Raw genomic sequence first — 15585 nt, 5'->3', positions numbered from 1 at the left:
AAGGGGCATGTAGGAGACGGTAAGGGTCGGTCAAAGAGGGGCTGCAAGGGTGGGGAGGTGTAGCGACTGCAGGCCACACAAGTACGCTCGCGGCTTTGATTATGTATTACTCTGCATTCTCAATCTCCTCATCTGCCAAGTCTTTTCACCAACACAAACAGACATCTTATGATCTCAGTTGAAATTCTGTGTTGAAGCTATGGGACGGATAACACAGGAAGTCCCTCTATTGTCCACACACAGTCAGCCTTTTTTCTTAAAGCCTTCATCACCCCGATTTGGGTTAGTCAAGGAAAACTGAGTTGTTGCTGCTGATTGGTCTTTCTGTTTGTCTCACACCTCTAGTCCCTTTCCACAGGAAGTCAGAAGTTTCTCAGAATCCTGGTTGGAAACAGCAGTGCTGCATGCAAGAGGCAGGTTTAGCCACCCTGTCACTGACAGCACTGAGCTGTTTGGTTCTACTCTCATTTCCTTAGCATCAACTTTCAATCTCAAACGCTACATCAGGTTTTACAAGTGAAGTATCTGCAAATATTTAAACTACAACCTGACACTATTTGGAATTGAAACCACAAAAACATTCAGGCAGTTCCACAATAATGATTAACCCCCTCTGTACCCCCACCCAAAACACGGGCTTTGTTTCAGTGTAGACACGAGTCTGTTTTTATAGAGCTGCGCCTCAGGTTGAAGTCTCCACTGACAGCTATAATTAAGTTCCAGGTATTTGTCTCACATCACAGCAAAAGAACATCAAACACGTGACTTTCTCTGTATTACGTTCCTAAAGACGAATCATTGTAATTCAGCTTTAGAAGGAGAAATCCTCCGTGTAATAATTACCCAGCGTGTAACATCTGGTTAACTTAGAAAATCAAGTTTGACCTCCATTCAGATTCATGATCAAGATGTGTTTGATTTTAACCTGTTTATCTTTCACATGCTTTCTGTACTCTTTTTTTTTGGGGGGGGGTGTCTTGCCAAAAATGATAAAAGCACAAAACTCTTCGCCATCATTTATTGATTAAACCAGATTATTAATCAGATTTGGATAAACCCTTCTGAGCGCGGCTCCACAAACGCTCCGACTCCCTAAGGAATGAGGCCTTGTGACTTCTGTGCAAATCCATCCAGCAGATCATTAGAGTCAGCGGGTGACTTCTTTGGGACAATAGATGTTTTATGCATAAAGCTATGAAAATAAATCTGGCTAAAGTCACATTTGCGAAAAGTGAAAATTGATGGTTTCTTAAGAAACTTGTGTTTTCCTGCAGGTGCAGATGGTAAAAAAAAGTATTTTCGGGACATGGAGGCATCTGAGAGAGCTTTTAAAGCTCCAAATGCGATAAATAAATAAGACTCAGAATAAAGATGAAGGATTCAGGATCCTGGCCATGAGTAAAATTGAGAGAAAACAACAGAAATTGTATTTCTTTATTTTTTCTGGGTATATTCAGACTCCCAGGAACAAATAAGATGGAACGTTTTGGACAGATGGTGAGAACACAGCTGGTATTTATAGACTGATGCAGAGTTTTCTGACATTACCAGAGGAAAGTTTTCAAAACCTCTTCCACTCAAACATAAGACTGCATGCACAGCCAGAGGCTGCAGGGTGACGGACTGCAGAGCTTGTTTAAAGATCATCTTCAGTGTGTTACTATCTGCAATTCTAATCGAAATGCTAAACTTCCAGTTTTTTGGTTTGGGGGTCCATAATAAACTAAGTGTCATCAACTTGGTAGAATTGTGTAAATATAAATGTCTAATTTCCAATGCAGACTTTTTCCTGCTCTTTTCTTAGCAGAATTCTGCAGCAACTTGACTTAAATTTGTGTGCTAACACTAATGTATTCAGTTTGTTGTGTTCATTTAATTCTTCACAGGTCATCTTGTTTTACATTTTTTAAATAGACGAAAGGAACGACTTATAAAATAAAGTTAAAGAAACTTTTTGTTCCCTACCATCCCTTTCTTTAGGTTCTGCTCAGATATATTTTTATACACAATGTCAAAGAGAAACTGAAGGTCAAATGGATCAGGTTACTGATTGCATGGCAGTTTAATTGAAGATTAGAAGAAATTGTGTCATAATTAAAGCTTGTGTACTACTTTTGGCACGAAGCATTGAGGTGTAGCAGACAGTTCACTCTTTTTCCCAGAATAAAATCAACCATATTGATATAAACACCTGTTAGTTCTATTATTTTTTCATATGTTGCTTTTGAAATATTTTTTTTCCTGCATGACCTAAATTCCCCCTTAGATGAGCAGACTGCAGGACTGAACTGAAAAAAAGTAAATAAGGAACCAATGTTTGAAGAAACAATCAAGTTTTACTGAAAGCCCTAAGAACCAATGTTGTAATTTATATAGACCATGTACATGTTGTTTAGGAAGTACACTACCTGAATACTTCTTCCGACTAAATTGGAACATTTCAGGTTTACATTTTACAATATATGGATTCTACATAAAAAAGTAAGCTTCCAAGACTACTGCCTCACTTTATAGACTGAGTTTACTTGTAGTAAATAGACTACTTCTTGCTAAGGGAATACTATTTTAAAACTTCCATGAGTAAAAATAGACCTGACATTGAAAGAACTTTCCATCATTTTTGTAAAGTGAAGAGAAGAGGAGCCTCAAGTCATTGTCAAATAAAAGGTTCTTCAAAATTATTCAAGTAGAAGTAAAAATATTCATCCAAACTAAAAAATGCCCGAGCAGCGTGATAGTGAAATAAATTACTAGTATCATGAAACAGTTTAGCTTAAAAGTTCTTAGATTACAAATGTGGAATGAAAGTATTTCTGACTAGTACTGAGCAAAGGTTTAACCACTTTTTACTGACAGCTTTTCTGAGGAAGCTCAGTGACACTAAAAGGGTTTTTTAAGGAAGTCTTGTGCTCCATGAATCCCAGTCACAAAAGATTTCCTTCCAAACCTGATCACATTTGCTTCTGTTTCAGGTAATTGATCTCTGTCTTTAAAGTTCCACACTGGTCATCTTTTGTTCTATTTTCAAAGCATTCTCAGTGGTGTTTTTTCGATTCAGTTTCATTTAAATAGTCCCAATATTAAAACAATAATTGTCTCAATGGGCTTCATACCAGTAATTGTATAGTGAAGATTAAATCATAGAGAACATAAGGTCACAAATTTCAATTGAGAATGTCTAAACTAACTAGACAAAGCTAAACTGGGCATCCCTGCCCTTAGACCCTCTTTTTGGTAAAAAATAAAACACTCCTAAAAAGAGATTCTGATTATGATAGTTAAAATAATGTCATGTTTGGGAAATGTTTGTCATGTTTCTACCTCACTAATATGCGTTTTTTCGACTGCCCCTGTTTCACGACAATTTGAAGAAAGAAAAATAGTAAGAAGTGCAAGTTTGAGATTAATTTTCTTTATATATGTCCTCAATCGTGAGAAAATTGCTACAAGTATATGTTAAAAACACCCAAAACGCAATTGTCATCGGAGTGGAAGTCCTGAGAAGAAGCAGAACTGGATGGGAACCTGAAGTTCCTGCACTGATGGGAGGGTCCATCCACGCAACGCGCCGCCAAGTCCCGCCTCGCTCCCGCCGTGTCTTTCTGGGACATGAAGGCTATAAAATGACGGCTGTGTGTATCAGCGCGGCCACAGTTCCCGGTTCCAGCCCGCCGCTCTAGCCGACAGCCATGGCCAGGGAGGGCGCGGAGCAGCCCGCGCTGCAGTATGAACAAACTCTGGTGAGTCCCGCACACTTGTTGCTGAGATTCCATCTGAACTTTGCGGGACTTTCTCTGATCTGCGTGGAGCAGACTCAGAAGGCGTCTCGTCCTCGCGCCGGTGTGTGTACCGGATGTTCTCGGGTTGCCGGATGTTCTCGGGGTCCTTTGGGGTCCTTCGACCAATGATGACGTCACACTATTTGATTGGCTGTAAGTTGCCACGACCAATGAGTTAACGTCGCTAAGTTTTTTTAAAAAACTTTATTGACAATTGTGGTATCATACATTAACAAAGACAGTATCATTAACAACGAACAATAACAATGTAATCGATATTGCCTCGAAGATCAGTCACCATTGCCAAACATAACATATTAACATAGAAAGTAAAGAATAGAGGGGAAAAAAGAAACCATGAACATAACACACAAATTAATAAAAACATAAATAAAATAAAGGAACATAGAAAATAGTCTAATACTAGTAAGGGGTACTCGTGAAGTTTGTATTTCTGAACAAAACTAAACAATTTCAAGCCATTCTTCTTTTTTCATATAATGAAGTGATTGAAAGTAAAAACAGAGCTCTTTATTAAATGTTATAAAAAGTGGTTTGGTCTTCAAAATTTTATTTTTGTGCATATAAAACTTTCCTTGCAATATCAGGATATTAAGAACTGTATTTTCTGGTCTATATGATACCACACCGAATAGAACATTTTTTGAGTGTAAATGAAATGGCATTGCAATTTTGGAAGAATACCAGAAGCAGAACTCATCCCAGATTTTTTTTTTATAATTCCACAATTAAAGAATTTGCACTGCAGTTGTAACTTGACCTCACCAAGATGGCGGTGCTCTTCTCCCACGAAGAACCACGTGATGTCTCCTCCAGTTTATTTTTTTTTAATTGAACTTTAAACATACACATAATAACCACACACAAAAAAGAGAGAGAAAAAGAAAAGAAAAAATAAATAAATAAAACAAAATATATAGAATTGTAGTTTACAATACTAGGGATTGTGATACAGCATGTGATCTTCAATGAAAATACACAGTTTTATTGCATTTTTGTTTTTCATCAATGTCAGAGATTTAAAATATAAACTGATTTCTTTAAGAAATGTATTGAATAATGGTTTGGTTTTTAAGAATCTGCACTTGTAAATAAAAAATTTACCAGATATTAACAAGGTATTGAATGTCAAATCAAATAGATTATCACCGGAAACTACTCCAAATAATATAATGTGCTTTTGTAATTGAATAGAAATAGGAAAGGGAAACTTTGAAGAGCACCAAAAAAAAAAAAAAAAAGAAATCCTCCCAAAAACTGTAAACATACATACATTCAAAAAACAAATGATCAAGTGTTTCAATATTTATATCACAAAAAGAACAGTTATTTTCTGGAAAACCAAAACGGATGTGTAACAGTTCTTTGCACGGATAGACTGCATTTATTATTTTAAAATGGATTCCTTTGTATTTTGGGAAAATTGGATATTTAATGAACTGAGACCTGAACTTGCTTATTTCCTCTCTTGTGACATAAAATGATTTTTGTCAAATGTTGGAAACAGTTCTCTAACAAAAAAAAAGATCGTATAAATGAGTTTGGAAGTTTTGAATTAACCGGTCGACCATCAAACAACAGAGATGGAAGCTGAACTTGAACATTTTGAACCAAACTGGAGGACATTTGGATCAAAGTCTGAGGGATTGCTTTGATCACATTGTTATATTGTTTTCTATCATTTAATTTAAATTTAATGGAAAAAGTTTCAAAAGAGATAATGTTTCCATTGTCATTCATAATATGTAGTAATGACCAAATGCCGTTATCAATCCAATTTTTGTAAAATAAAGATTTGTTTCTACATAAAACATACCGACAGTTCCATATGGGAGTATTGTGTGGACTAAAGTTATGTTTGTTTATGAGTTTCCAGTACAGTAACACCTGCTGATGAGAAGTAGAAAGTTTAATAGGAAGTTTTCTGTAATCAAAGTCACATTTTAGAAGCAAATCAATGCCCCCTAGATGAGAGAAAATGTTTGAAGGAATATGAAACCAAATATTTCTTTCATTTTGCAGAAAAGACCTAAGCCAATTTATTTTAATCATACCATCCAAACTTTCAAAGTCAATGGCTTTAAGTCCACCTGCACTGTAATCCTGAATTATTGTTCCTTTTTTAATATAATGGGTTTTGTTTTTTCAGATGAAGTTGAAATTGGCCTGGTTTATTGCTTTCCTTGCAGATTTAGGAATTGGGAGTGAATATGCTGGATAAATGAATCTGGATAAACATTCTAATTTAGTTAAAAACACTCTGCCCAGAATAGAAATGTCTCGCTGTGACCACATGTTTAAATTGGCTTTACATTTTTCTAAAGTTTTCCATAAGTTTATTTCCTCCATTGTTTTACTGTCTTTGGTGATATGAACACCAAGATATTTCACACCAGTCCTAACAGCTGTGTTATGAAGAACTGACTGATCAGCATGGTCAACTGGCAATAATTCACATTTGCTGAGATTTAGTTTTAACCCAGATGCTTTAGAGAAGAAATCCACGGTCTGAATGATCTCTGGTATTTGATGACTGTCCTTCATGAATATAGCAGTGTCGTCTGCCAGCTGAGTGATGGCTAACTGTTCTCCCAGAACATTGAGTTTACCGAAACCAGAGTTTTTAATAAGTATTGATAACATTTCTGTTGCTGTTATAAAAAGTAACGGTGAAATTGGACAACCTTGTTTAATTCCTTTGTTAATTAAAAACCTGGGAGAAATGCCATTTGGTAAAATAACTACACTGTTTGTATCATTATAGATTGTTTGAACAAAACTTATGAAATTAGGTCCAAATCCAAATATTTCTAAAGTCTGAAACATAAATTTCTGTTCAACCGTGTCAAAGGCTTTGAAGAAATCCAAAAATAAAATGAAGCCATCATCTTCAATTAACTGATTATAGTCAATCAGATCAAGAACTAACCGGATATTATTGTGAATTGAACGTCCTTTTAAGAATCCTGATTGTGTGTCCGAGATGATCCGATTCAGTCCTGTTTTTAATCTAGATGCATAAATGTTGGTTAAAATTTTATAATCACTATTAAGGAGGGATATTGGCCTCAAATTATCAATTAGTCTGGCGTCTTTCCCAGGTTTAGGAATCAGGGTGATGACGCCCTGCTTCATGGTAGTTGGAAGGATGTTCAACTCAGAAATTTCCTTTATGACCAACAGAAACTGCTCCTTCAAGTGTTCCCAGAAATGTCTGTAAAAGTTAATAGTAAGCCCATCAGATCCTGGAGATTTATCTAAAGCTAAACTTCTCATGGCTTTTTCTGCTTCTTCCATAGTGATTTCTGCTTCACAAACTTGTTTAAAGTTTTTATCTACTTTAGGAGCCAAATCCTTGATGTGATTAAAGAAGCGATCAGCATCCTGAGATGAATAAGAGGAAGAGTACAACCCGCTGTAAAACTGGAAAATTTCTCTCCTAATTTCCTCCATATTTGTACTTTCCCTGCCATTAATTACTAATTTGTTAACAGCATTTTTCTCTTGTCGCCTTTTTTCTAGTCTACAGAAGTAAGCCGAACTTTTCTCTCCCTCTTCAACCCATTTAGCTCTGGATCTAATGAAAGCACCTTTGGCTTTAGAGACGTACATGTTATCCAGCAAGGTTTGCAATAATGAGAGTCTCTGTTTCTCACCTTCACTCAATAGAGATTTACAACAAATAGAGTTAATTTCTCTAATAATTTCCATTTCTTTTTGTTAACCATCTCTACTCAATCTTTTGCTGGGAGTTATGGAAATCTGTCTTGCTTTGAATTTTAAAAATTCCCATTTCTCCCTCTGAGTGGTAAACTGTCTGTCTTTAGTTATCTTTTGGATTTCATTTATAATCGCTTGAGAATAAACTTCAGTCTCCAATAGAGTTGAACTTCCAGTAACCTTTGTTTTTAGGATTATTGCGAGGTTGAATAATAAGTTTAATCATAGAATGATCTGTTAATGGTGCAGCAGAAATATTGGCTATTTATGTAAAATTCTGTTGATTTTCACTTGTTAACCAAAATTCCAACCTAGATTTAGCAGATCCGTCCGGTTTAAACCAGGTGAACGCTCGAACATCAGGATTATCACGGCGCCAGACATCAGAAACATTTAAATCTCTACATAAATGAAGAAGAACTGGATTATAATGATGATTTTGAAATGCTGAGGGAAATCTGTCAAGGTATTCATCTTCCACCATATTAAAATCACCTCCAATGATTAAATTACTGCTAGGATATATTTGGTTTAGCTCTTTAACAGAATTTGTAAAATCTGAAAACATGATTTTGTTTTGCGCTGCAGAGTTATATACATATACATTTCCCAGAATAACAAATTTATCATCTTTCATAAAAACACAAATCAACCAGTTACCAGAACCATCTCTTTTTGTAACTAAAAGCTTGCCAGAAAAACTATTCAGTAATATAGCGCCCCCTGCTGACCGATTGGTGCCATGAGAGAAAAGGATTTTATCTCCCTACTGATTGGCCAAAAACTTTTCATCAGTCTCGTTGGAGTGAGTTTCTTGTAGACAACAACATTGAACTTTTTGGTTTTTGCAAAAAATAAAAAAAGTGATTTTCTTTCAACAGAATCCCTAATACCCCTAGTATTTAGCGAAATGAAAGACCACACAGAAGTTAAAGACATAAAATAAAACACAGAATGATGTAAAAAACAAAAAAAGAGAAAATTTAAGATAAAAGAAGCTGGTGTCTTAAATTAAGGGTTAGCTGCGCCCTAACTATTTACTAAATATGAAACTGAGAATTTTACCATTATATGATGATTTTCATGAAAATGTTTCACTGGAAAACAATATAAATTGTTATAACAAATTATATAACCATATTAATTAAAACCTTTCGCATCTTAGAAAAAATACTTTTAAGAAAAAGGTAAAATGTAAAAATAAAGGATAAAATACTTAACTTAGATTTACTCTATTATGTAAACAAAATGACTTAAATGTTAAAACTTAGAATAACTAGAATAAAAAACAATTTAAACAAAATGATATGAACTCTTTAATGCAAAATAGGTAGGTCACCTCCTTGTTAATATTTCACTCCATAGTGACTCTAGTCCCGTTGATGTATCCCACATGGCCCCTGTAATAGACGTTCTTCCCTTCTGCTCGGGCCCGCTCCATCATAGGCCAGACGGCCGCTCGAGCTTCTCGGTCTGCTTTACTGAAGTCCTCCTTGAAGCGGATCCCCAGGTCTTTGCAAGTCTGGCAGTTCTTGGTGATAAAGTCAGCGTTGACACATCAGTGGATGTTCAGTCTCTTATCAGCTGTGTGTCTCAGCTGTCAGATTGTCCACATTTCAAGCTGCTTTTACTTTAAACATCTGTTTGATAAACGGAAACTTGTTTTTATCAGGAATACCTGGACTGCAGTCATTCACACCAAGGCTGAGTCAGATCCTTTCACCTTGAGTGCCCCCTGGTTCTGGTGAGGCATCAGGTGTTTGGTAGAGAAAATCTAAAGCTTCCTAAAACTCCACTTCCTGTTTGCTAACAATGCATGGAAATTGCAAATGTTTTGTCAATGTTTTGGTCACTCTGGTCATTCTGAAGGCTTGCATATAGAGTCACACAACTATGCACACTCAGTCCTGCTAATTAACATTCATTGTGGTTGGAAGCCACATGAAGACCAAACTCTAAACTAACAAGCAGGTTTAAATCTGGAGCATTCTTGCATTGTGAGGTATCACAACAAGCTGCACCACCACATATATTCATGTACCCCATCTGTGGTGTACCGCTCTCTAAAACTGTTAAAATAATGTGTACATCTGATATTTAGTCTCATCTGAACTTCAGGTTTTTCATAGACTTATATTAACTGGACCGATGGGCCGAATCCGAATTTTTCCCCTACCCCTACAGCTTCTCCCTACCCCTCCAATTGTAGGGGCATTTGGAGGGGTAGGATTGTCCAAAATCGTTTTTTTCCAAGGGCTAACCATGTTAGCGGGGGTTCAGCGCTGTGCCGCAGAGAAGCGCTTTTCTTCACGTGGTTGTGCTCTGAAGCACAGAAGTTTACATTGAAATGTAAGCACTGATTTTTGTTTTGCATGACCTTTTTAAAGTTATAAAACCAATGTTGTCTATTTTCCAAGATTAAGCAGCTCCACTACTGATGACATCATCGAGTAGTAGTGATGCCTATTTTAAAAGACACTGTTTTTCCATAACTCTTCGTTTGCTTAATGTAGGGGTGGGGAGAAGAATTAGGGTAAAGGAAGAATTCTCATTCTGCCATGATCTCTGACGGCACAGGTGGGATTATAGTGGACGAAGATGAACCAATAAATTCCATGGCCACAATAAATAGAACTGTACCAACCAAGAAACTAGGTTTTAAATATATTTATTTCTGGTTTAAAGTTGTTCTTTTCAACAGTTGGAATTGATGCAAGTTCCTTTAGTCTTTTTTTTAATTTTTTTTATACACTGTATTTATCCCACGAAGGGAAATTCTTCCTCCGCATTTGACCCATCCCTTTGGGGAGTGATGAGCTGCAGCCGAAAGCGCGCGGGAGGCGGTAGCGTTAAGGGCCTTGCCTAAGGACCTTCACTGGGTGATGTTAATTGCTCGGCCATTGATATGGTGGTTGCCCCCAGTACTATTGCTCACTCCTCTCTGGGAATCGAACCCTGGTTTCCTTCATGGTAGCTTCCCACCTTACCAACCGAGCTACCCAGCCGCCATTCTGAAGCCAGCCTGCTGTGGTCATTTGAAAAACTGCATCATTTAGTAGTTTTAATTTGTTTTACATTTGGAACCAGACATTTGGTCTTTGCTTTATGTTACTTGTTGATTAAAGCTGCAATACCCGTAATCTATTAAAATTAGACTTTTGCCAAATATAAGGTTTCTGTAGATCAAGTCCATTTTAAGCCAAGGTCATCAAGTTTAAGGTTAAACATACTTTAGTCCGTTCTACAAAAAACAGCACAATGCTAGGATGAAAAATGTTTTAAATTTCATATCATGAACTTTTCTTTTGAATAATCTGAAAATATTGTTAATAAATATCCTTATATTTGTGTTTTTTTCCCCCAGCTAAAGAACTTTTAATTAAAGACTAAATAATTATAATGTCTCTTTTTATCTGGCATTTTGCCGATTGAATGTGGCAGCTCTACTCTTAGTCTGATAAATGAAAACATGAAAACAAACAACACCAGGTATCAGACTGGGAACAATGAAACTCTTCAGGAGATGACGAGTTGTAGCTTTTTAGGCAAATCTGACCACCATTTAATTACAAAGACAGATGTAAGGATGTTAAAAAAAAACAATTTCTCAACAAAATAAACTCTGCCTGCTTGGTAAAGTGTGACCCAATGGTGATGAAACCAAGGTGTATTATTCTGCAGAAAACTTTAAAATTCTGTCTCACCTGGAGACACAGGATCAAAAGTTTCATTGGTTGCGACCCAACAAGTTGTAATCTCTTGTGAGTTAATTCGTGTCTTCACCAATTGTTAGTCGCACTTTTAATTGCCAAATTAAATAAAATTGTCTTTTCAATAATGAAACATTAAATGTAATGAAATTATAAAAAAATAAGATCTGTTTTGGGTCGTGTTTGTTTATTTTGGTTCATGTATTATTAAATGAGTTTCAGATGCTAGAAAAAAATATTTTCTGCAACAAAAATGGCTTGGCGGACTATAGTAATTTGGTTTTGATACTAGTAATTCAGCACGAGATTAGTCGGATTACTATTTATTTAAGTTTTAAAGAAATGCAATAAAGTCAGAATTTAAAACAAAAATGAATCTTCATTTTAAGATGAGTTAGGTTATCTCTGTTCATTTTGACCAACAAATAAACAGCTATTTGCTTTTTTCTGTTTAATCCTTAAACTTGCTGCTGTTACACAGGTTTTCTTCAGGTTCAGGATTATCAGCATAGCTTGTGTGATAAGGTCTCAGCCCCCCACAGATGTGCTCATATAACATAAGGAGAATTTTGTCCATCAGTGTTGAGCTCCACAGGGTTTGAAGGTGGAATATTTTTGTTTTGCTGAAGATGTATGGTTTAGAACAATGTTGTTGTGAAGGATTGATTAGATGTCAGTTGCGCTGTCATGGTACCTGGGATTGAATGTAGTTTTTACCAGCTTTCTTTTAGTGTTTGGTATAATTTCATAAATGTTTGATGTCCATTTACTTTTGGGATGTTTAAATGTATAGATTTCTATATTAGGTGTCTCTTTGTGTACGTGCGCGTTGAATTGTTGTCAGGTTTTTTGGAAAGCTTGAATTGTTGTGATGACCAGCTAAAAATACTGAGATGTTAAGCTGGTTGCTCAACAAAACTTCCTGTCAGTCATTCTGCTGACTCTGCATTATCTAAAGGGTTCCTTTAGAAATGGATGGTAGCTTTGTTGAGTGTCAACTTTGTACTGTTCTGTGAAGGTGTAGCAGAGGTCTGGAAAACACTAAGGGCTTCATTTACCTCCTGAAGGGGACCGGTGGTGCACCGACAACACCGTGGGTCTCAGCAGGCGCACTGTGTGCGATTATTGTCCTTAAAACACAAACTCATTGACCTCCCTCTCTTTCTGGATTATTTTCACTCTGAAAAGATGGAAAGGTGAAGCCACGAACAAAAGCTTCGCTATGAGCTGCTGCATTTCTCCAAATGTCAAATCTAAATTTGGGTTTTTCTCTTTATTTTCAGATGTATGGGCGTTACACCCAGGACCTCGGTGTGCACGCCAAAGAAGAAGCTGCTCGGCTAAGGGAGAGCGGCCAGAGACGATCCCTCAGTGACCGCAGCAGAAGTCTCGACCTGCTTGAGTTCAAGGGACGCTGTGCAAAGTGTCAGAGTAAGTGTGGAAGCCAACAGCTGCTTTCAAACCTTTGCTTTGGGTGGAATTCAGGATTATTGTTAGTGAGGTTTATTTTGTTTTCAAGTAGCAAATAGAACACAAATCAAGTTGACGTCAGTTATTCAAATACCTGTCCACATGTTCCAAACGAACACCCTTGTTTCGTCATTAGACATGATCAAAGCTGTCATTTGAAATGAGAAAAGGCACCAAATGAACTGTGGTTTCCTGAAAATAACATTTTAATTATGCATCAATCCTTCTCCGATGTTAATGTCTGCCAGTCTATAGCTTTAAATGAAGCTAGCATCGATTTTTATAAGTTTTCTCACACTTTTGCTTGTTTTATGTACCTGGTTTGGACATGTGAGTTTTCGATAATGAGGTCTGTGCTGTTGATGAGTGTGCTGCCATTCATTGAACTTCATGTTTTACTTAATACAAACTGTGAGTCAATTTGAAACGACAGACCTTAGAAAAAGCTTCTGGAAAGAGTCTTCAAACAACCAGGAAGCTCTTAGATCTCCAGTGTCACAGCAGTTGTAATAATATAAGAGTTTTCCACTAATGTTGAGACTTTTTTAAAGGTTGTTTTCTTGATTAGATTAGTGAAAGTCTGAGAAGAAGAGTACAATCAAACATTTCTTCAGATATTCTGATACTCGTATCATAGAAACATCATCTGCACCTTGACAAAGACAATCACTTCAGCACAGCCTTTATATGAACATCATTGACTTTTCAGTTGGGTCACCCAGGTGAGGGTTTCTGGAAATCAAAGATCCAAAACTCCCTATGACCCTGGGTTCTTCTCTGAGAATGGATCAAAGCTGCATCTTGAAGGACCTCTCTCTGAAATCTGGATCTCCAGCGGCCCTGTTCTCCCAGTCAGGGAGTTATTGCAGTAACTGTCCTCTTCTAAAACCTGTGGACAGCATGTGTAGATCCAAAGCCCTTCAGTACACATTTCCTTTGTCCTCCTGTAAAGTCATTCATGGTTTGTAAGACAATAAATACGACTGTATACCAGACAGCAGGAACAGACGGTCTGTAAATACAGGTGAAGAAATTAACCTTCATCTATTCTTTGTAATAAATTAGGTGACGGATGCACACACACAAATATACACACACACGCACACACATGGGTGCAGTCAGTCCAAACGTTTTAATGCAGAAAAAAGATAATTTTTTATGAATATCATTTTAAATTCATTTTTTTTCATTTGAAAGTGTTCAAAATTTGTTCAAAATGAATCTATAAAGACTTTTAAAATGTATGACATAAACAGAGAAAAACATTAATGTCAAATGTAGAAAATGAGTGACTGACTCTTGGATCTTTAGAGCTTTTTAAAAATCATATGAATAAATAAAGAACACAGAGTTTTACATCTTGTAAACTACATTCAGTCTCATGAGAGTCCTGACAAAGTAGAAAATAAATGAAATCCTGTTACTATTTGTTCTAGTAATAGTACTAGAACTCCTTATCCTTTCATTGTTGTCATCATTCCAACATTTTTATCATAAACTCTTTTTCTAGTGGAACATGCTGTGGCATTCATAATAAGTTTGCCTGTTTTATTGTTCTCTTCATCTATGCAGAAGTGTAAAATATAATCTAACAAAGCAAACATCAGTCGTCCATTCGGAGCTGTGGAATCAGTTGCTCCTCTGTGTTGGACATTTCTGTGGATGAGCAGGAGGCTGAAGTTTTACAGACTTCCTCCAAACTTCCCTCTGCTCTTTTTAGAAAAAGGTTTGTGTTTTTGGATAAGGATCCCATTGAGCTAATTCTGTTATTAATATGATTCTGAGCCAGAACTGTTGTTCAAAAACAAACAAGACTCACTCAAATACCTTAAAAACCACAGGAACAAAAAAATACCCAAAACCAACTGACAAAAACTTGACATTATTTTAAAACAGGGGTGTCCAAAGTATTTTTGGTGAGGGCCAAATACGGAAAAATGAGCAAAGGTCCGGGCCGCACACAAGAGGGGACATATTGACAAATGATTACTGTGTATTTTTAACTCACCTATAATGTGAAGAACATTGCTCTCAGTGGGAGCAGTGATGCTGATCTGTGCCACATAAAACAAGCGCACGTCAAAATGGAACATTCACTCAGACAATGAAACCTCATTCCAACCAGGCAGTTCAGAACGGGTTTATTGAATAATAATAATGGATTTGATTTATCTGCGCTTTTCCAGACGCTCAAAGTGCTTACATTGTGTCCATTATTCATTCACACTTGGTGATGGTAAACTACGGTTGTAGCCATAGCTGGCCTGGGGTAGACTGACAGAGGCGTGGCTGCCATTTTGCGCCTACCTGGTCTGACCATCACCGGGATCATTCATACACACGCACACGCCAGGGGAGCCACAATGGAGGCAATGAGGGTGAAGTGTCTTGCCCAAGGACACAACGACAGTTGGCTGGTGGGAGCGGGGATCGAACCGCCGACCCTTGGATCATTGGACGCCCCTTCTCAACTGCCTGAGCCACTGCAACCCCTAGCTTGAGCAGCTGAAGCCAGCAGATCTTTACACACATAGCTGTTAGTGTGGTTGACTGGCAGAGTGCACGATTTTGTAGATTATAAAGAGTCGACTGTTTTAGTAGTCGACTCTACTAAAAAAAGGGCTTATCGGTGACCAACGAGGACAATTTTAACATTAAACGCACACAATTTAAAAAGCTTCATTTTACAATTACACTCTGTGACAAAATATGCAGCTATGAACAAAAAAAAATTCCAAAAACAAAACAACAAGTTCTTTTTTACATAAAGGAAATACTTTTTCACAGTTCAGAATGCATTTATTAATGCTCCGTCCTCTGAACACAGAACATATCGACCCCCCCCCCCCCCCACACACACACACACACCTCCGCTCTATGGAAGC

General features: G+C 36.9%; 1 protein-coding gene across 2 annotated transcripts in view; it reads left to right on the top strand.

Moving 5' to 3' along the window:
* The first annotated feature begins 3588 nt into the window (after positions 1-3588).
* Positions 3589-15585, top strand: part of LOC101162182 (chloride channel protein 2) — a 97311-nt gene continuing 85314 nt past the window's right edge. For both annotated transcript variants that reach the window (XM_023961539.2, XM_023961538.2), the window contains exons 1-2: positions 3589-3740; positions 12514-12661. In XM_023961539.2, the coding sequence (XP_023817307.1) occupies positions 3690-3740; positions 12514-12661 (199 nt within the window). In that variant the 5' untranslated portion in view covers positions 3589-3689. The remainder of the gene's footprint in view (positions 3741-12513; positions 12662-15585) is intronic.

This window comes from Oryzias latipes, chromosome 13 (assembly GCF_053564925.1).
Source record: "Oryzias latipes strain Hd-rR chromosome 13, Olatipes_Hd-rR_3.1".
In the NCBI taxonomy this organism is placed as follows: Eukaryota; Metazoa; Chordata; class Actinopteri; order Beloniformes; family Adrianichthyidae; genus Oryzias; species Oryzias latipes.
Note: the sequence above shows the minus strand (reverse complement) of the source record. Positions and strands in the feature narration are given on the sequence as shown.